This window comes from Alligator mississippiensis, chromosome 8 (assembly GCF_030867095.1).
Source record: "Alligator mississippiensis isolate rAllMis1 chromosome 8, rAllMis1, whole genome shotgun sequence".
NCBI lineage: Eukaryota > Metazoa > Chordata > Crocodylia > Alligatoridae > Alligator > Alligator mississippiensis.
Genome location: NC_081831.1, coordinates 28993321 through 29012631, shown reverse-complemented (window position 1 = coordinate 29012631; position 19311 = coordinate 28993321). Strand labels below are relative to the sequence as shown.

At 59.4% G+C, this 19311-nt stretch overlaps 3 protein-coding genes across 10 annotated transcripts; all 3 read right to left on the bottom strand.

Moving 5' to 3' along the window:
- Positions 1-252: 252 nt before the first annotated feature.
- Positions 253-8018, bottom strand: GDI1 (GDP dissociation inhibitor 1). The gene is given in 12 exon segments (XM_006278202.3): positions 253-1278; positions 1923-1977; positions 2326-2470; positions 3025-3196; positions 3466-3565; positions 4295-4426; positions 5165-5363; positions 5916-6050; positions 6272-6341; positions 6344-6373; positions 6623-6730; positions 7273-8018. Coding segments are annotated over 12 exon segments (1347 nt in total). The 5' UTR covers positions 7318-8018; the 3' UTR covers positions 253-1122.
- Positions 8019-8101: 83 nt separating this feature from the next.
- Positions 8102-14136, bottom strand: ATP6AP1 (ATPase H+ transporting accessory protein 1). Of its 2 annotated transcripts, XM_059733077.1 has the most exons (10): positions 13577-14132; positions 13172-13298; positions 12388-12462; positions 12058-12251; positions 11253-11293; positions 11040-11125; positions 10444-10685; positions 10281-10328; positions 9886-10123; positions 8102-9497 (listed from the first exon to the last, which is right to left on the bottom strand). In XM_059733077.1, the coding sequence occupies exons 1-10, from the start codon at positions 13666-13668 to the stop codon at positions 9288-9290; spliced, it is 1353 nt and encodes a 450-aa protein (XP_059589060.1). In that variant the 5' UTR covers positions 13669-14132; the 3' UTR covers positions 8102-9287. The 2 variants fall into 2 exon arrangements, with proteins under 2 accessions (XP_059589060.1, XP_059589061.1); XM_059733078.1 differs by lacking the exon at positions 9886-10123 and having other exon boundaries at positions 9381-9497; positions 13577-14136.
- A 382-nt stretch (positions 14137-14518) lies between these two features.
- Positions 14519-18475, bottom strand: TAFAZZIN (tafazzin, phospholipid-lysophospholipid transacylase). Of its 7 annotated transcripts, none has more exons than XM_019491281.2 (11): positions 18329-18475; positions 17947-18023; positions 17405-17533; positions 16773-16818; positions 16591-16676; positions 16312-16392; positions 16011-16052; positions 15865-15927; positions 15722-15774; positions 15425-15502; positions 14519-15267 (listed from the first exon to the last, which is right to left on the bottom strand). In XM_019491281.2, the coding sequence occupies exons 1-11, from the start codon at positions 18403-18405 to the stop codon at positions 15166-15168; spliced, it is 834 nt and encodes a 277-aa protein (XP_019346826.1). In that variant the 5' UTR covers positions 18406-18475; the 3' UTR covers positions 14519-15165. The 7 variants fall into 7 exon arrangements, with proteins under 7 accessions (XP_019346826.1, XP_019346824.1, XP_019346830.1 ...); XM_019491279.2 differs by lacking the exon at positions 18329-18475 and adding an exon at positions 18135-18243; XM_019491285.2 differs by lacking the exon at positions 18329-18475 and adding an exon at positions 18135-18224 and having other exon boundaries at positions 17850-18023.
- Between the last annotated feature and the right edge of the window lie 836 nt (positions 18476-19311).

The following is a 19311-nucleotide window of genomic DNA, read 5'->3' as shown; positions in this document are numbered from 1 at the left end:
TGGGTGAATCTGGATCAAGGCTGCGCTTTCCTATGACGCAACTGAAGGGAACCAGGCAGTGTCCGGCGGCGTGTGAACATGGCTAGTTAGGGTTAAACTGGACCCCCTCCCCACCTAACGCGTCGACGACGACCTGTCCCCTCCATAATTCCCCAAAAGGAGCTCCCCTTCCCCAGGCCCCCCACAACCACCTCCACCCCCCAAACCCTCCCCCCCAAACAAACCACCCAGCAGGCCAGGAAGGATTCAGACTGTTTTTATTGACGACTGGACAGAGGTGATGGGGGGGGGGTGAAGGGCTGGGGGCTGCAAACCCCAAAACACCCCTGTGATATGTGATACAATTGATAAAGTCTTGGGGGTGTCAGGGACCCCAAATTATCCCCCTTCCCATCCCCAGTCTGCAGAGCAGCAGCACTTGGACCTCTTGATTAATACATTAAATTACAAGCAGCAAAAAAAATTTTAAAAAAGGGATTGGGGTAGGCATATCTGGCCCCCCAGGGTCCAGCCCCCAAATTCCAGCATGCAGACACACACATGCACACACACACACACACACACACACACACACAAACCTTGTCACATAGGGAGAGAGGAGACAAGTGTGGGATCTATTGGGGGGAGCCCCAGTATCCAAGACACCCCCCACTCTCTTGGAGGGCTCAGGTATCTGCTAAGAGCCCTGGGAATGATTGACAGCCTCCATTACTCAAAAAGCCAATGCTGAGGTGCAGAGGAGACACTGCACATTAGACACCATGGGGGAAGAGACTGGGACTCCCAGTTAAATGCCAAGTGGGGGAGGCAGGATGATACAAAGCCTGGGCCCCAAGTAACTGAGGGGTGCCTCCATCCCAGGGACTCAGGGATGCAGGGAATCATGGGTAGCTCCAGGTCAGGGGAGGGGAAGAGCTCAGATGAGAAGGTGGGATGTGGGGGGATCCCCAACAGATTAGGGGGTGCCAGGGCTCCCCCCATTTTGGGCCCAGGGATGGAAGTGGGAGTCTCCACACATTGGTCTCAGGAGAGTGTGGTGGGCTGAAGCCACCCTGCCTGGCCAGGGAGGTTTCAACTGTGTGTGTGGGGGGGGACAGGACAGGAATGATGTAGGGCTCCAGGTCAGTGCTCGTCTTCGCCACCGAAGACATCATTTTGACGCTACTTTATTGCCTCAAAGTCAAAGGCAGAACCCGTCACGCGCCGGAAGAGGTCCTTGATGTCAGCACACGTTGTCTCAAAGTGGGTTGTGGCATCATAGGACCATGAGCAGAATACCTTGGGGTGGGGGGGAAGAGATCAGTGTCCTGCCCCTACTTTCTGTACATGCCCCACCCCTTCCTGCAAAGGTTTCACCTCCACTTCCTGTGTGGGCCCTACCCTTCTCCCACCAGCCCTGTCCCCACTTTCTAGACAGGCCCTGCCCCTTCCCTCACTTTCTGTACATACCCAACCCTTTCCCATACAGCTTTCACCTCTATTTCCCGTGTGTGCCCTGCCCACACTTCCTGCACAGGTCCTGCCCCTTCCCCACTTCCTGAACAAACCTCACCCCCCTCCTATACAGGCCCTTTGTTTCCCCTCACTTCTTGTACAGATCCCACCCTTTCCCCATAACCTAACCTAACCCCTTCCCCCACTTCCTATATGGGCCCCACCCCTTCCTCACTTACTAAATACTCCACCCCGCCCCCACATCCTGTATAGGCCCTACCCCCCCCCCACTCTCTATATAGGCCCCACCTTTCTCCCACTTCATATATACACCCTTCTCCCACTTCCTATATACACCCTACCCCTTTCACCCCTGTCACTCCCCCACACAAGCCCTTTCCCCTTTCTTGCGCTTCTCAAGCTTCTCCCACCTACCCTCACCTCCCTCTGGGAATCTGGGCTGTCCCAGGGGGACAGGAGGGTCATACCTGGCTCTCAGTCCCATCGTCTGTGGGTTCGTAGAGGTCACTGATGGATACAAACCTGGGGAGGTGGGGAAACGCAGGGGTGAGGTGTGATACTCTCCAACTAGGTCCCCACCTACCCAGCTGAACACCCACCCTGGGCTCAGACCCCCTACCTTGGCCTCTGAAACCCCAGCTTCCACTCCATGACCCCAACCTCCTCATTCCTGCCCCCTAGTTCCTCCCATATGGCTTATTCCTGCCCCTTTATTTCATCCCTCAGACTTCCAAGTGCCTGCACACACCCTCTGTTGACCCTTAACCTCGTCCCCACAGCCCCCTCATCCTGCTGCGCTTCCTAGGTGCTCCCCCCACACCCCTGCTGTTGACCCTTGAGCCCCCTGACTCCTGGGGGAGGGATCCTCACTTCTGTTCAATGGGCTGTAGCAGGGCCAGGGCAAGGGCCAACTTCTCCTCAGGCTCTGGTGTCTCCACCGTGGTGCTGGCAATGGTGATAAACTTCCCTGGTGCTGCCACGTTGTGAGCCGATGACACTACACACACATAGATGTCTGCACATGTATTCACACATGAGTAAGGGAGAACAACACAGGCTGTGGTCACCCAGGTCTGGGGGGGATCTCCTTGTCTCCCTAGTGGGGATATCCCCACTCCAGCCCTGCCCCCTTGTAGACATGCCCCATTTTGGCTCTGCCCCCAGTGGGTGTGTTCTGTAGTAGCATCACTCCCTTGCTGGGCATTTCCTGTCTCCTGCTGTGCCTCTCTCTCCCCTTGCTCCTTATAGGTGGTTCCTCTAGCGCTGTTCCCTGCTCTTGCTCCATCTTTGGGGAGCATGTCCCAATCAGTGTCATGTTTCCCCTCTGCAGGTGAGTCTCCCAGTAGCCCCACCCCCTGCTGACTCTCTATCTCCTCCAGTCTCTTGTATGAATGCCCATCTCTAATTTCACCCCCTGCTCAGCACTTGCCTGGTTCCACCACTAGTAGGTGTCCCAAACTAGCTCTGCCCCAATAGGTGTGTCCTCCCACCACTGAACATCTCTCCCCTACAGTGCCTTAAAGCATGTACCTATGTAACTCCACCCTTCCCCTGGCCCCACCCTTATACCCGAGCAGCGTCCGAGCTGATTCTGAGGCAGGATAATCTGGCAGGAAGTAGTGTCTCCGGTGTCAGCCACGGGGTGTGCAAGAAGGCAAATGGCAAGGATGATGCATCCGGCCCGGCGCAGACGGTCAGGGACATAGCTGGGGTTGCACGGCACCTGCCAGCACCGTGCCACCTGAGGGGGAATGAGGGACAGGGAGGTGAGGCAGGGGACCCCAGTCTACCCCCCGCAAGATCCAGCTCCCACAAAGGCACCAGGGACCCAGCACTGGGCACCCCAGGTCATTCTCAAAACTAGTGACACGCCAAATAGCATCCCCAACACCCACCCCAGGAGTCTGGAAAATGCCCACCCCCCACACCCCCAAAGCACAGTGCCCCCCCTCCCCCCAGCCCCAAGGGGTGTGTAGAGGGTCCTGGGGGGGGTGGGTCTCCCCTGCTCACCTCCCCTTCAGAGCGGACCCCAACCACACGCCCATTCTCCATCAGAATCTCATCCACTGGCCTGTTTAGCATGTAAGTACCCCCATAGATGGCACTCAACCTAAAGAGGGTGGGGTTCAGGGGTCATGGACCTTGGAATCAGGGGCAGGCAACTGGCCACCCCAGCTTCCTTGGGGCCCCCTCCAAACTCTCCAGGGCTTCCCCAGCCTTGCCTGACCCCTTGACCCATACTCCTACATATGCTGATCCCTGACCCACTAACTGCCCCTTGATCCCTGACCCCATCCTATCCAAGTGCTCCACACCCACACTGCTGATCCCCAACCTCCCAACTCCATCTAAACCCTGCCCCTTGACCCCTTGCCACCTTCAGTCCAACTCATCCACCTGCCCCCCAATCTTGCCTATCCATACACTTTGACTCCCTTTTGCCTCACTCCCACAATCCCCCTAGCAATCTGGCCCCCACCCCTTGACCCCCACCCCCCTTGTGTCACTCATCAGTACCAAATTTTGCTGACCCTAGCCCTTGACCCCATCCCGTGCCTCAACCCCACAATCCCCTAGTCTGCTGACTCCTGCCCTTTGACCCCTGACTCCATTCCTTGCCTCACCCCCACAATCTTCCTAGCCTACTGACACTACCCCATGATCCCTGACTAGCTCACCCTCTCCATTCTACCCACTGCACCCCACAGCCATCACTCGCACATGCATGCTGCTCACCCCTGGCCTTTGACCCCAAACCCCTGAACCCCAAGCCTCCCCACAGCCCAGATGAAGCCCCCACCCCTTACACCCAGAAGCCCCCAGACCCGCCCAACAGCACCTGGCGAAGCCCTGGGGCAGCTCGCCCAGCCCGTAGAGTGGGTACAGATAGGGGCTCTTGCCATAGCATGCCAATGATTCACTATACAATTTGATGCGCCGGATGGTCTCCTCACACGGCTCGTCCAGGTAGCTGAGGGAAAGGGGTAAGAAAGGACTACAGGTCAGTAGTGAGAAGCACCATGGGGGGCCATGGATCATAAGTGAGGGGCAGCATGGGGTAATGGGGGGGGGGGGCTGCAGGTCAGGAGTGAGGGGCACCATGAAAGGTCTAGGGCATGGCCTCAGGACTGCTGCCTGTCACTCACTCATCAGCGCAGTAGAGGGCCAGGACATGACCTGTTAGCCAGGAGGTGGGGCCTAGGGGCTGTGTGAGTGACCAGGGTACTGTCACTTACTTGGTGCAGAAGTAGAGGACCAGGGCAAGGCCACGGACGGGGCCTGGGGCTGTGGCCTGGTGGGGCCAAGGGCTGTCACCTACTCTGCGCAGAGGAGGGCCAGGACATGGCTATGGGCAGGACCTATGGCCTAGAAGTTAGAGCCTATGCACATTGATGTGGTAAAGGACTATTACACGGCTATGGATGTGGCCTTGAGACTGTAGATGGGGTCTGTACCTAGGCAGCAGGTCTTGTCACTTGCTCAGCGCAGGAAAGATACAGGGTATGGCTATGGGTGGGGCCCCATCCATCACTCACTTGACACAGTAAAGGCAGACAAGGCCATGGACAGGGTCTAGTGGTGGGCAGGGCCAGGACTTGTCACTCGCATGTCAGTGCAGTGCAGTGCAGTATGTGGTCAAGGCATGGCTCTGGGCAGGGCCTGGGAGCAGTGGGTAGGGCCCGGGGCAGAGCCTAGACCCATCACTCACTCCTCTGTTTGGTAGAGGGCTAGGGCGTGGCCAGTGAAGTCAGCTACATCTGGGCCCAACTCAAAGTGGGCGTAGAGGACCCCCATGTGACCCCCTCCTGCGGCAAGTCCCTCCAGGGTTGCGGGGTCATCCTCCTCACAGCCAGCCACAAACACCAGGAAGTGCCGGAAGCACCGCTTCTCAAACATGCCCATGAGGTCTGTCCCAGCCAGGGGGAGGAAGGGACAGACGTTCAACTGGGGGGGGCATAACCCCCCGCAGTATTGCAGCCAGGGCACTTGGGGAGGGGGCAGTGCCAGGACGGGACATTAACCCCTGCAATTCCGGAATCTAAGGTAGCAGGGGAAGGAGCACTAACCCCTGCAGTACCACAAGAAATATATGTTGGGGGGTGCTGAGACCTGCCACACAACAGCTTACTTCAGAGAGCATTAGCTGTTAGCTCTGCCGCACTGCAACCTATAAATGAGGATTGATAACCCTTGCAGTGCCACAGTCAATATAAGAAAACAGATCTCCCTGATAATCTGGACCTTGCCTGCCATGGCAGGTGCCGGGGGGGGGATCCCCAGTGCTCCCTGGAGGTGAAGGCCTCAGTCTGGGGGGAGTGGCCAGAGGTCGTATTAACCTCTTGCATGCTGATGCCAGTCTTGGGGTGCCCCGGCAGAGTTCCTGCTGTTTACTGGAGGCAAGAGAGCCTTGGCCTTGGGGGTCCCATTAACCCTGGTGTACCGGGGCAGCAGGTACTCACTGGAGGCGAGGGCCTCAGTCTCAGTGGATGGCACCTTGTAGATCTTGCCACCCTTGTAAACAAAACTGCCATCAACCACCTTGAAATCGATATATCGTGTCACCTCTGTGTACAGCAGCATCTTTACCAGCTGGCCTGGAGGTTGAGGGGCAGGTGGACAGATGGTGATGGGGGAACGACAGATAGACATACAACCTGATTTCAGGACCCCTCTCCACATCTTTTGGATTTGGGGACCTGCTTACCCCCTCCACTGTTTTGGGAGCAAGCCCCCCAGAACTCTGAGAAACCTGCTCAGTTCCCCTCCCCACCCAGTTTTGGGATCCTCCACCCCGATACTGGAGTCCTGCACTCACCATTGGCCATGAGAAACTTGGGAATAAGGTCAACATTCCAGTCCCAGCCACGCCCCATTGACTCGGGGGGGGTCCCTCAGGGACCCCAAATCGCTTATACAGCTGGAGAGGAAGAGGAAGCAGTCAGCACCCACCCTGCTGGCCACCTCCCACCCAAAACTCCCCATCTGCACAAAAGCAGCCCCCCAAGTCAGTCCAACCCCAACAGCCCCTGGATCCCAACTTCTTTCCTCTCGGGGCTCAAGCCACCCACAATCTCTACCTTCCCCCAGTGTGCACCCTTTCCTCCCCGTACTCCAGCCAATGGTGGGGCCCCAACTCCAGGCCTGAGGGTTTGGAAGGTCCTGTTACCTCCTCAAGAGGGGTGATGGAGCTGCTCTCGCCCCCGTAGTATGGGTTCCGGTCCATGTGCAGAACCTTCTTCCCATTCACCGACAGGATCCCCGAGAGGATGCATTCCTAGGGTGGGGGGTAGAGTTTAGGGGGGCCCTCACCCCACCCTATACCAGAAAGTTTGGGGGGGGGAGGGCAGAACTGAGGCCTTAATAGGGGGAAGCCACTGGGCAGGGACAAGGGCCCCCATCCTGAGTGGCTTGTGGAGGGGAAGGGCTGAGTTTGGGGGTGCAACAGGAAGCCCAGCTTGGGGGAGAGGCAGAGATGGGGGGCAATTGGGGGTGTCCCCACGAGTGCATTATGGGGGGTTATCGAGAGATTGAGGAGCAGCTCTAGCGATGGGGGTGAGCTGCCTTCAGGGGACTGTGTTGCTTGGATGCAAGGATGTTTCATGGTGCCTCAGGCTGGGGGCTATAAATTTGGGGGGGGCTGGAGCTGGGGTTTAGGCCGGGGGCTGCTGATAGGAAAGGGGCACACTACAGGGTGGGGGGCTAGTGCATGCGGGGGCACCCCGTGCATGGGAAAGGAGCTGCATTGCAACACGGGATGACTGTGCATGCCGGGGGGGGGGGCTGCACTGGTGCGGGAGCCAGCATCCCGGGCCTCACCGTCAGGCCGGTGCCCAGCACGATCACGTCATAGGCCTCGCCCATGGCGCCCAATTCTAACCACCACCCCTCCCACAGAAACAGGTTCTGGCTCAACTACTGTGCGCCACACCCCCAAGGATTCCTCCGCCACCGAGGGAGAGCGTAGGTACAAGTGTCATCACGAATCACTCCACCACTGGAAAGTGAAGGAGAATGAACTCCCTGCTGCGGATTCTTCCGCCAATGGGGAGGAGAAAGTAAGTGTCCAGAAAAACCTCTCTGCTGAAAAAAAAAAAATAGTCCACCAGTCCCGTGTCCCGTTCCACCCCACCCCACAATCGCCTCCACTGGAGGGGGGGGGGGGTGAACGATAACTACACCCAAGCATAGGTATCCCTCCACCCATTAATAGAACACCTCAGCCAAGGGCCAGTGCCTCTCTCACTGCCTCAGGGCAGGCAATAGATATTTTTCCTCTTGCTGAGTCCACCACACCTAAAGGTGGGTCCCATAGTTGCAGTATCCTTCCGTCGCACAAAATAGTGCCATGTCGCCTAGAGCTCCAGCTCAAGAGAAGTGAAATTACATGGTGTCCATCGTACCAGCAGAAGAGTTCCAACTCGCCCCCAGCCAGGTTCATTTGCATCTTGCTGCCGGGAAGGAGTGGGAACTAAGTCCCAGCACCAAAGTCCCCTATTCGGTGGGCTCCGACCCCCTCCACGGCACCAAGGCAACATCGCAGCTCTCCACAACCATGAGCAGCATGACCCTTCCACCAGATAAATTAGTCCCAAAACCCGCTCCTGGGAGGTTGCACTCCCCGCAAAAAAACAGGCAGAAGCAAGACTATAACCAGACCCCATTTATTAGGGTGCTTCCCCCACACACACAGGGAAATGGGGTGGGGACCCCCAAACAAAGACAAGGATGCAATAAATAACTGGGAAGGGGCAGGTCTGAGGGAGACCTGAGGAGAGGGGCCCCCCTAGCAGCTGGATCAAGGGCAGATCACAGATGAAGGGGTCCAGCCCCCCAGAGCAGAAGGGATGGTTTAGGGGTTGGGGTGACCACCCTGTCCCCCTATCACTTAAGGAGGAAGAAGCCTGTGGCTGGAAGAGGTAGGACACCTAGGTTCCTTACAGGGCTCATAGGTGCCCAGAGGTGGGAAGGACAGCAACAGCCCCAGGACACAGTTGGAAGGGCAGGGGCAGAGGGTGTAGGATCACTGAGGAAGAAAGGGATCAAGGCCCCACCTGGAGCAACAGTAATGAGCTGGGGTGGGGAGGGGTTTGAGGGACCCCAGGACTAGGATGCAGCAGAGAGCAAGGACCCCAGAAGAAAGCTACGGTTGCTGGGGGGAGGAACACGACATGGACAACAACACAGGACACAAGGACGGACCCAAACCTGGGCGGAAGGATGGCAGAGACCCTAGTACTGGGCCAAGGGTGTTTGAGGGGAGCAAGGCCAGGCTAGGGTTACTGAAGGGGGAAAAAAAAAAAAATCAGGGACCCCAGAGCTGGACTGAAGGGCAATAGCAACCCCACTGTTAAAGTGATGGATGCTGGGGGGAGGGGGGTGATAGGAACCCCAAGCCCAGGCAGGGAATACTGGGAAGGTATCAGGAATGCTAAAGCCAGACTAGGGCTGCTGAGGAAGAAGTTTAATCAGGGACTGCACCTGAAGGGGAAAAGGAACCCCTGACTGCTAAGCTGGGGGGAGGGCAAGTAGGGACCCCAGGCCCAAACTGGGAGCAACTGGAGGGTAATCAGGGACCCCAGAGCTGAGCTCAAGGGGTTCAGGAACCCCAGTGCCGAGAGGCAGGAACCAGATACTCCAGGACAGAGCAGCAAAGGGGCACAGATCCCAGAGCAAGATGAAGAAGGACTGGGGGTGTTAGGAAGACGATCAGGGACCCCAAGCTAAGGAGAGCTTAGGGACCCCAGTGCCAGGCTACAAGTACTTTGGCACAGGAGAAGGGGGGAGGGGGAGTCAGGGAACCCAGGGCAGGGTTGGATGGGTACAGCAGGCTCCTACTCAGTCTGGGGCACAGCAATAGAGGGCCCCTTGGGGTCATCAAAGCGGTCCATGGCACGCAGGCCCAGCAGCATATGCAGCCCATAGGCCAGGACAGCGGCCAGGAGGGCACCTGGGAGCAGCCCCATCCACACAGGTGCAGAGAAGAACCCAGCACAGTCACTGGCATAGGAGAAGCGCCGCCCTGTCACATTGAACGCCTGTAGCTGGAGAAGGGAACAGGGAATAGAGGGGTAAAGCCACAGAACCCGGATGTCCAGGCTCCCAGAACCCATAGAAAACCCAGTTATCTGGGGCCTTGACTACCACCACTCTGACCCACAAGAGAACCCAGGCATCCAGACACCCCACTGCTAACCCACAGCCGCCCCCCCCAGAGAACCCTGGCATTTGGGCTCCCAGATAACTCTCCCCAGTGCCTGCTCTCACCCCACCCAGAAACAGGCATCCAAGCACCCAGCAACCTGCTGTCACCCCCAAGCCCTCTCCCTTCCCAGAGAACCCAACTGCCTGGGCTCTCACCCCCAGGCCACACTCCCCACCCAGAGAACCCAGGCTCCCCCCAGCCATCTGAGAACCCAGGCATCTGGGCACCTGGATGTCATGCAGCAGCAGCTGCCAGTGGGCAGCAGCTGGGTCAGGACGGGTGCGGGGTGTGAGCAGCCCCATGGTGCCCAGGAGGCCACAGCGCCAGGAGTAAAGGGCTGGGACTGAGGCCCCCGAGGCATTGAAGGTGACTGGTGCCGCTGCCCCGCCCTCCACCATCTCCACCCACTCCAGTGACGACCAGTTCCGGCCGGACACCGGGAACCATTTGTTGGTCATGTGAAACCTGCCACAAAAATGGACAGATGGAGTCAGAGGGTGGACAAATAGACAGCAGTGCCCTTCACTCCTGACTCGCCCCTCCACACCCCCATGCCCCCCCCCCCACCACCTCCCCCTAAAACCAGGCCAAGGAAGTGCCCCCCAGCTGCCTCAATACTCACGTGATGGTCAGAGAACTATTGAAAACCTCCTTATAGCTCAGCACCAGCCTGGGGGGGAGGGGGCGTAAATAGAAAAGGGAGAGTAAGACACCATCTCAGAGGAAGGGCTGCATGTTGCCCCTCACTCCTGACCAGCAGCCCCCCCCCCCCGGATATCCCTCACCTGGCCTCAGTGGGGCCCCAACTGGATCTTGACAGGTTGACAGTGGCATGGGAGCCAAAGGTGGCATCCGTCAGGTCCCACCAAACCCCATCTCGCGCCACTGACAGGTTCCGGGCCCAGAACAGCAGGAGGGGGAAGGCACCAGATGGGAACTGCAGGGGGGGGTGCACCGGCTCCGGCCCCGTCTCCAGCAGCTGCCGTCCCAGGGGCCCAGGGACTGTGCCCAACACTTCCCGCAGCACCTGTGGGAGGCAGCAGGCATCAGAGCTGGATGCCTGGGTTCTCTCCCAGCACTCGTGCTGAGGATGGGGACAGCAGTCAGAAGTGAGAGCCAGGTCATCTGGGTCCTTTCTCCCAGCAGTTTGTAGGAGCAGGGGTCAGAAGTGTGGGGGTAGCACTCCTCGGTTGTTTTCCAGAACTCAGCGAAAGGAAGACACCCACATGCTTTGGGAGCCCACACACCCAAGTTCTCTCCCGCTCTTGGCAGGGGTGATGCTGGCACCCCAGATGCCTGGGTTATCTCCTCTTTGTGCAAGAAGAGGGACCCTGGGACGTGCCATGCAATGGTGAGGACTGAATCTGGGGAGGGTACATACCCGTGAGGGGCGTGGGGCTGTCAGCAGGGCCATGTAGGGCACATCCTCTTCCTTCAGGGCACTGAGCACCTGTCCGATCACCTCATCTAAGGCAGCAGAGCTATGAAAGGGAGGAAATCCCTAGCCCCGCCCCCCCCTCCAAACACCCCAGCTGGTCCCAGAATCCCCTCAGCTTCCTTGTCCTACCCCAAGGTTGGAGGAGTACAGACTCACCATTGCCTGTCAGCACCTCCTTGGGGGCCATAAGGCTGGACCTGAGAGGGGTACGGTGCAGAGGATCAGCAACTCCCTCCAGCCTCACACAAACCCTGACTGCTGTGGTGAGGTGAGGGGGTCAGTGTTCTCCTGGGGGGCAAGACCCAGAAAATCGGGAGGTGGCACATGGGGAGGTCAGCACCTCCCCAGGGACAAAGGGCAGCCAAAGGAGAAACAGGACAGGGCTGGGAGGTATAGGCCAGCCAGAAGATCCAAGTGGTGCAGACTAGCTGAAGAGAGGCCCTGGGGCACTGTGACGGAGCTATGGAGATATTATGGGTGGGAGGGATGACAGACTGGCTTTGGGGGTAGATGGAGGGGGTGTTGGAAGCACATACTGGCTGTGCGGAAACTGCATGGCTTCAGGCTGGCCATAGGAGGGGTGGATCATGAAAGCACAGGTTTGTGGTGGGGTCTATGGAGCTGAGGTTGGTTGCAATGCTGTGGGGAACATCTAAGGGGCCTGGGAGAGATGTAGAAGTACAAACTGACTTGAGTAAAGTGTAGGCAACGCGTGCGGAGTCCTGGGTAGGGGACGGCCCACAAGCTGGCTGGGCACTCAGGGGTGTGTGCGCGTGTCTGCGCGCATGTGGGGCAGGGGAGGGGAAGCCTGAGGGTGGATTTCTGATAGGTTAAGAAAGATTACATTGATGGGGTGGGGGGTGCAGAAACTGACTGCGAAGATCTGGGTTGGTTCAAGCTAGCCATGGGGGGACTCCAGTAGATCCGAGGGGGGCCCTTTGGCTGGCTGTAGAGTACATACCCGGTAGCATAGGGCAGGCGCACGAGCAGCAGGGCAGGGACACTGGCATTAAGACGCAGCTGGCGCAGGGTCGGGGGGTCGACGTGAAGGGGCCCGGCCCCTAGGTGCTCCTGCAGCAGCAACGGCACTGCCCCCGCAGCTTCCCCTGCCACCGCTGGCAGCACGAGCGCTGAGCCTGCATCTGACAGCGCCCCCTGGAGGGGAGATGGAGGGATGGGGGGGCAGGGACCCCAATCTCACTCCAACAGCGCCTCACTCCCAACCCATGGGACCCCCATATTCCCATGGTGTCCCTCACTCCTGACCCAAAGGCCCCGCCCACTCCTTTACCTCCAAGTTGGGGAAGGCACTGTCTGGTTTGTTGCCGTAGACTCCTCCATAGGCCGTAAAGTCCTCCACGCTCAGCTGTGGGGTACAGGAAGGAAGTGAATTGAGGGGCTCCCTTACGCACAACTCCCTCATGGAGAGAATGACTTGTGGGGGGGGATGAGTAAGTGGGGGGGAGAGGCAGGATCACAGGGAGGAGAGACTGTCACAGTCACGGGTCATATGACCAGACAAGCAATGGGGGAGGGGGAGCAGACTAGACTCCCTTCCTCTTTTAAGGATGAGGCAGATACGCCCAACACCACAACCCTCCACCTGCCCCCACCAGGAAACTGGGGCCACCTTAGACCCCACAAAGGCAAGGGGGGGGGGGGGGGAGAGGTCACCCTAGGAGAGGCTGTGCTGGAAAGGGGGCTGGGAGAGCTCAGAGAGCTGTGGGGTAGGGCCAGGCAGAAACAACCTGAGCAGGGTGCAGGGCCCTGCCCCCAATGCAAGAAAGTCAGTAGCTGGGGGGGGGGGGGGGGGGGGGGGGGCGGCGGCCACCGGGCAGGGCAGCAAGCAGCTGGACATGCTGGATTCGGCAGCCAAGGGGGGGATGCTGGGTAGCCAGATGTGAAGCAAGCAGCAGCAGATTTGCCACACCACTCCACCCGGCTCCATAGGGCCCCCCACATCGTGCGGCCCGGGGCAATCGCCCCAATTCTCTCCCCGCCAAGGACAGGACAGCAGGGGTCTGAGAGGATCCCCAGGGGTTTGGGGGGTTCCAGAGAGACATGGGGGATCCCACCTTTTCCTGCAGGAAGAGTAGGACATTGTGAGGCCCCTGGTCCAAGGCAGGACCCAACAAGGCCTGTAGCTGTGGCTCTGTCACCACATGGCCCTCGGAGCCAACAGTCGCAGGGGGCCACAGTTTACTGCGGGGGAGAGCAGTTAAGGAGGCAGTTGGGGCTTTAATCCCTTCATACCTGAAACCTCAGCCCCATCACAGACCCCCTCAGCACCTCCTCTCCTCCCCGGCCCCTCCCAGACCTCAGGTACGCCCACAACACCCTCCCAGCCCCCACTTCTCCTGGCCCCCAGCTACCTCCTACCCTGCGGATCAACCCTTTTCTACTCCCTCCCTCTCCCCCCTCACGGCCTTACTGCCTCCAGCTCAACCTTTTCCTACCCCCATGCCCAAGTCACCCCGAACCTGCGGCTGGACCAGGCCAGGAGCGGGACCTGGTCAGCCCGCGCCGTCCCGGGCGCCAGCACCGCCAGCAGCAGAACCAGAGCCGCCGCCATCCTAAAGCGCAGTCCCCACCAGCGTCCAGCCACCAGTCTTCGCGTGATCACGGCTGCCAATTAGACCGTGAGACCCGCCCCTTTCCGCGCCAATGACCAATGGAAACACAGGACCCGCCTCCCTGGGCCGCCGACCAATGGGAAAGAAGGAGCCAAAAGGGAGAGGGCTATGGGAGCCAATAGGACTGCGAAGCGCGCAGCAGTTGGCCAATGTGAGGTCGAACGGCGATATAACCTGCCACCCAACCGCAGGTGGGACTGGTGGCGGAGGGAGGCCGCGCTCAGACCGGGAGGATGCCAGTTGGCCAATCAGAGCCCGGCGGGCAACGAACATCCCGCCCGCGCCCCGAAGGAATGAAGATGGGAGCCGGCTAATGAGAACGAAGGCATGCGATGCGGACCGTTGGCCACTGGCAGAACAGGACGCAAGACAGACTGAGCCAATAGGAGACAGGGCCTCGCTTCCACCAGCCAATGATGAAGCATCTTGCAAACAGCGTGGATGTCCCAAGGCTCCACCCCCGGCCGCCCCGCCCCTCCTTGAGTACCCGCCCCTGAGGCTTCGCTCTCATCAGTCCCTCGCCTGGCGTCCTAAGGCCCCGGCCCCTGGGTCTCGGAGCTCCGCCCCCAGTAGGGCCTCTCCTCTTTAACCCCAGCCTATAAACCCAGTCCCTACGCCTTCTAGGACACAGCCTTCAAAATTCCCAACCCAGGGGCCGAGAAGGGGGGCCAGGTCAATGAGGGGAAAGACCTACCCTCCCCCCAATCCTGTTCAGCCCTGCTGTCTCTGCCCCCCGCACCCCACCCCAAGCTCTAACCCCAGCCCCTTCCCTGCCTCCAGTCTCACGGGTGGGGGGGAAAGCTTTTTCTTTTATTGGAAAAATTCACATTATAAAAACAAAAGGAGACAGAACTTGGAGCAGGCTGCAGTCCTCAGACCCTACAGGAAGCTGGGGGACAGCACAGAAGTCCGTTCCCTACTTTGGGGGGGGCTTCAACCTTATTGAGAGGGACAAGTTTTGGGGGAAGGAAATACACCCCCATTACCCAGAATACTTTGCAAACACTGTAGGGAGGACAGTGATCAGAGCCCCCAGGGTACCCAAGTTTAAGGTATTTGTCCTGATTAAAAGGGGAAGTGGTCCAGAATGCAGGGGGTTAGGAGTCCTGCTCTAGGGGAGGGGAGAAGTATTCCATCCTTTGGGCTAGGGGCACAGCCCCCACAAACCATCAGGACCTCCCTGCAGTAATCAAATAGGGGAAAGGAGAGATTTTCCCACCATCCCTTGTAACAGCAGCATGGAGGGCTCCTATCACCCCTTGCAGCAGCCTCCCAGGGGAAAACCTCCCATCATCCCTCAGGGTACAGCAGATGGAAGCAGCACAGGATTCTCCCATTATGCTCCCAGGCAGCTTGCTCCCTCTGCTAGAACCTAGCTGGCTCCATGGGGGAAGCTGGGCAGGTCTGATGTAGGAGTGCCTCCCACCCCCCCTGCACTACCAGGGGGGTTGCAGGGCCTGGTGTAGATGTTCAGCCTGGCTCTTCAGGCTCCGGATCTCATCCTGGATGTAGTCAGTCAGTGCCTTGCGCATCTCCACCTGGGAGAGGCAGGGGGTGGTCAGAACCTAGCTGTGCCCAGCATTCCCTGAGACACCCCCCAGGGAACTGAGTCTGTCCCGTTCCCCCCTCCCCACAAGCAAGGCTGCAGCCACCATTCTGGGGCTCAGAAGGCCTCCCCACCAAAAATTCACTCACCGCTGACTTGTTCTGGGTCCGGAGAGTCTCCAGGATGGGCCGGACACTGAATGGCTGCCCGATAAGAACAGTGATCCGCTGGGGAGGGGCAGCATGCGCACACAGGGGGGCAGTGAGGGCAGTGCTCCCACCCCTTTGAGCCTGGTCCGTCCAGAGAACTCAGGTGTTGGGGTTCCCAGGCCCCCTGCTCTGACCCATCAGCCCCTACCTCTCTCCCAGAGAACCCTGCCGTCTGTGTTCCCAGCGCCGCTAGCTCTCACACCCTAGAGAACCCAGGTGTCCAAGCCCAGCACTCACCTGCCCAATGCGGGGCATGTAGGGGGGGGCGTTGGGCAGCACATCACTCATCCCTACCCAGAAATGAAGGGGTTAAAAGGTGCCCCCTAGGTCCCCATGAGGTCCTGGGGTGTGAGGGGAGCCAGATGCCCCCCCCAACTCACCTACATGCCACAGTGGCAGGATAATAGGATGCAGGTGGCACTCTGCCAACAGGCGCCCGATCCCTGCAGGGATCTGATGTCAGAGGTCAGGTGTCAGGGTGCCCAGCCCTTGGCTGCCCTCCACCCACCCTAGTCCCTGCACTTACCCCACTTGAAGCGCATGAACTCGTGACTCATGTTCACCTTCCCTATGGAGAGGGGGAGGTAGGTTGAGGGGGACTGAAGGGCCCCCAATCTGCTGCCCCCCAGAACCAGTTCTTAGGGGTATCCCCCTTCTGACTCCAGCCACCCCATCCAGCCCCATGCACCCCCCCCCACTACCCCCAGCCCTCCCACACCCTCCTACAGGGAGCACCCTAATTTTCCACCTCCCAGGGCAAGTCCCTGACTGCCCCTCCAGCACCCCAGCCCCTTGCCCCCCCCGAATTCCCCCTAGACCCTTATTACCCTCAGGGAAGATGTGGACCCAATCTCCCCGATTCAGCTTCTCCAAGATGAAGTCCATACCCCGCTGGTACACACCATCACCTACAGGAGGAATAGTCACGGAATGGGGGGGGGGGCCCCAGGGACGATGGACAGGGATAATCTGCTAACCCTTAGCGCCCCCCCAAACACCCCCCAGCCCCACTTCTCTACACCAAAGCCCCTTTCCCCAGACCAGATATCCCCAGCCGCCCTGCCCTGCCCTCCCCCCAGAATCCATCTACTGACTTGCCCCCCCACCTCGGCAGACAGGGACACAGCGCCCCAGGCTGAAGAAGCGTGAATGCAGCTCCTGGGTGAAGCAGATGTCTGCAGCCGTGGGAGTCCTGACAGGAGGTACAGAGTGAGGGGGGTCAGGACAGCTGGATCCAGCTCAAGCCTGGGGTGCCCCTGAAGCCCCCCCACAGCCCTCCACAACTCACCACCGCATCTTCGGCAGGTTCCAAACATGTCTCAGCTTCAAGACGCCTGGATGGAAAAAGGAGGGGAATATGTGAGGGGGGAAGCCCTGCACAATTCCCTTCTGGGCTTTTGGGTTGTTTTTTTTTTTGGTTTTTTGGGGGGGGGTTTTGGGGGGGCAATAGAACCCCAAGCCAGCCACTCTCCAACCCCACAGAAAGGGGCACCCCCCATCTGTGAGGAAGTAGCCCCCCCACACACCACCATCAGACCCCATGCCCTAGAAATGGGGGTAATGCTATGGGGTTTGGGGTGGGGAGCAGTAAGGAGTCAGCCCCCCTCCACAATGTCCCAGCTTCCAGCAGCTCTGTACCCAGGAGATGGGGGCGGTGGTCATTCCTATAGGGCTGCTGGTAAGAAATCAGCCCTCCATGACTTCCCAGCACCCCACAAACTCCATACCCCCAGAAACAGGGATGATACTATACAGCTAATGGTGGGGAGCAATGAGGAACCATCCCCCCACAAACACCTTGCCTCCCCCTCAGCCTCCTGGCCCTGTACCCGAGACGAGGGTCATTCCTATGGAGCTGGTAGGGAGGAATCAACCCCCTCTGCCCCCACAAGCCTCCAGCATCACCCACTAGCCCCATACCCCAGAGGTGGGGGTCATCCATGCAGGACTGGTGGTTGGAGATGGTGATAAGGGGAGTGTCTGGGCAACGCCGCTCAATCAGCTCATACAGAACCTCCTCGTTGTGGACCTGCAGCCGGTTCATGCACCCTGCACAAATAGGGGGGGAGGGGGGGGGGGCAGGGCACTATGATAGGGCTGGGGGGGATAAAAGGTCATTGGGGTGTCTGTGCGGGGGGCGCAAGGTCAATACAAGAAGAGTCCCCCATCCCTGGTGGGGGCTGGTCACTGAGCAAGGGGAAACAGAGGCTGATGGGGGAGGCTACAGGGAGGGGGTTACTGAGGAGACAGGTCTCTGGGATGCCCCCAAACAGTGGTAGGAGATTGTCAGGGGATCAGGGAGTGATCGGGGGTCCCAAGGGAGAGATCGGGGGTCAGGAGGTACCGGGGGGGGGGGGGCACTCACGCGTCCAGAAGCAGCTATATGTGCCGACCAGCCCCATGATGAGGCGGCTGGCCAGGGCCCAGGGCAGCCCGGGGGCCGGCGGGAAGGGCCACGATACCTCTAGAGGCATTGTCCCAGCCCAGGGGCCAGCGGGGATGGAGGGGCTCTGGCCCCCCCGGGGCTGTGATGATGCTCCTGTGGAGAAGACGCACGAAGGGTCACGGCCAGGTCCGCCCCTGTCCCTGCCCCTGCCCCTCTTCAAAAGCCGCCCCCCGGTCCCTACTGCAGATCCCGCCCCCGCCTTGCCCCTTGAGGCCGTAAAGCTCCGCCGGCTGCGCCCTCCCGCTATAGTAAATCGGTCGCCCCTCCCCGGGAAAAGGGGAGGCCATCAATTGCCGCCGCCACAAGGGGGTGTCGCAAATGCCACCCCCGCTACCGTAAAGCACGCCCAGCCCTGGCGCTGTAGCCGCCCCACCGTCCCCGCCCCTTTCCTCCTATACGTTTCTGTTTGGCGCTCTGGGGCTGTTGGAGGATCTAGACTCGTCGAAACGCGGCGAAGCGGAGTGCCAGTGACCATAGAGAGCGGGGCTGGCCCAGGTCGAACAGAGTCATAGAGAGGCGGGCGAAGCTGGCACGAAGAACCATTTCTGACGCCTATGGAGGTCTCGGAGGCGGAAGGAATGTCTCGGCTCTATCTACAGCCTGTTGACGTCATCAGCAAAAAGCACTCTTACTCGTAGGTCTTGTGTCATCATTGTAGAGAGCGTTGATGACGTTTTAACCAGGGGTTGATGTTATAGCAGGTGTTGGTGGTATCACCGTCAACCCCCCCCCCCCCCCCCCGCAGTGATATAGCCCATCTGGTGACATTACAGTGGCCACGAGACATCACAGCCCTGTGCTCTTGGCCTCACTGGACTCTGTTTCGACATTACAATGAGAGGCGGTTGTGTGATGATATCACCCCCTTCAATTCCCATTGTGACATCGCAGCTGACTCCCATCAGCCTCTCAGTCGGGTCACACAGCAGGATAGCAGTGATGTCACACCACGGTGAGAGGTCGTCAGAGCCATGCCTCAGCTCCCCTGCGCACCCTCCCCTCCTGTCTGTGGAGGGGGCAAGTCGGGCTCCCCCACGTCATTCCTGCTGCCCCAGCCAGGTATGTAGGAGGCGCTGCCACATGAACACAAGCCCGCTGAGGGTCACAGCTAAGCCCAGGGCCCCGATCCCACTGACAGTTCCCAGCCTGGCGCGTGAGCCAGGCACGCGCAGCTGCAGCCAGAGCACACGGGGGAAGTGAATCTCTCGGAGAGGGGAACGTCCTGCTGCGCCCCGCAAGAACCGTGGCATCTGGGGAGGGCTCCTGGGGACAGTGGTCTCCGTGTCTCATTTCAGAGCTACCGGCACCGTCTGCCCGTGCCTGACTCAGGTCTTTCCGTCTGTCCCCTGAAAGCAGCGCCTGTGTCTGTCCGCCTGGGCTT

Excerpts from the sequence above, each read along its gene's own strand:
- ATP6AP1 (XM_059733077.1), bottom strand. The coding sequence starts at position 13,668 with ATGGCGGCGGCTCTGGTTCTGCTGCTGGCGGTGCTGGCGCCCGGGACG. Across the intron at positions 11,294-12,057 it reads CGCCTGCCCTATGCTACCGG|GTCCAGCCTTATGGCCCCCA; the intron begins GTATGTACTCTA and ends TACCCCTCTCAG. Across the intron at positions 10,686-11,039 it reads CAGCCCCACGCCCCTCACGG|GTGCTGCGGGAAGTGTTGGG; the intron begins GTATGTACCCTC and ends TGCCTCCCACAG.
- TAFAZZIN (XM_019491279.2), bottom strand. The coding sequence starts at position 18,217 with ATGGCCTCCCCTTTTCCCGGGGAGGGGCGACCGATTTACTATAGCGGG. Across the intron at positions 16,393-16,590 it reads CTGTGTCCCTGTCTGCCGAG|GTGATGGTGTGTACCAGCGG; the intron begins GTGGGGGGGCAA and ends TTCCTCCTGTAG. Across the intron at positions 15,268-15,424 it reads GGACCCAGAACAAGTCAGCG|GTGGAGATGCGCAAGGCACT; the intron begins GTGAGTGAATTT and ends TGCCTCTCCCAG.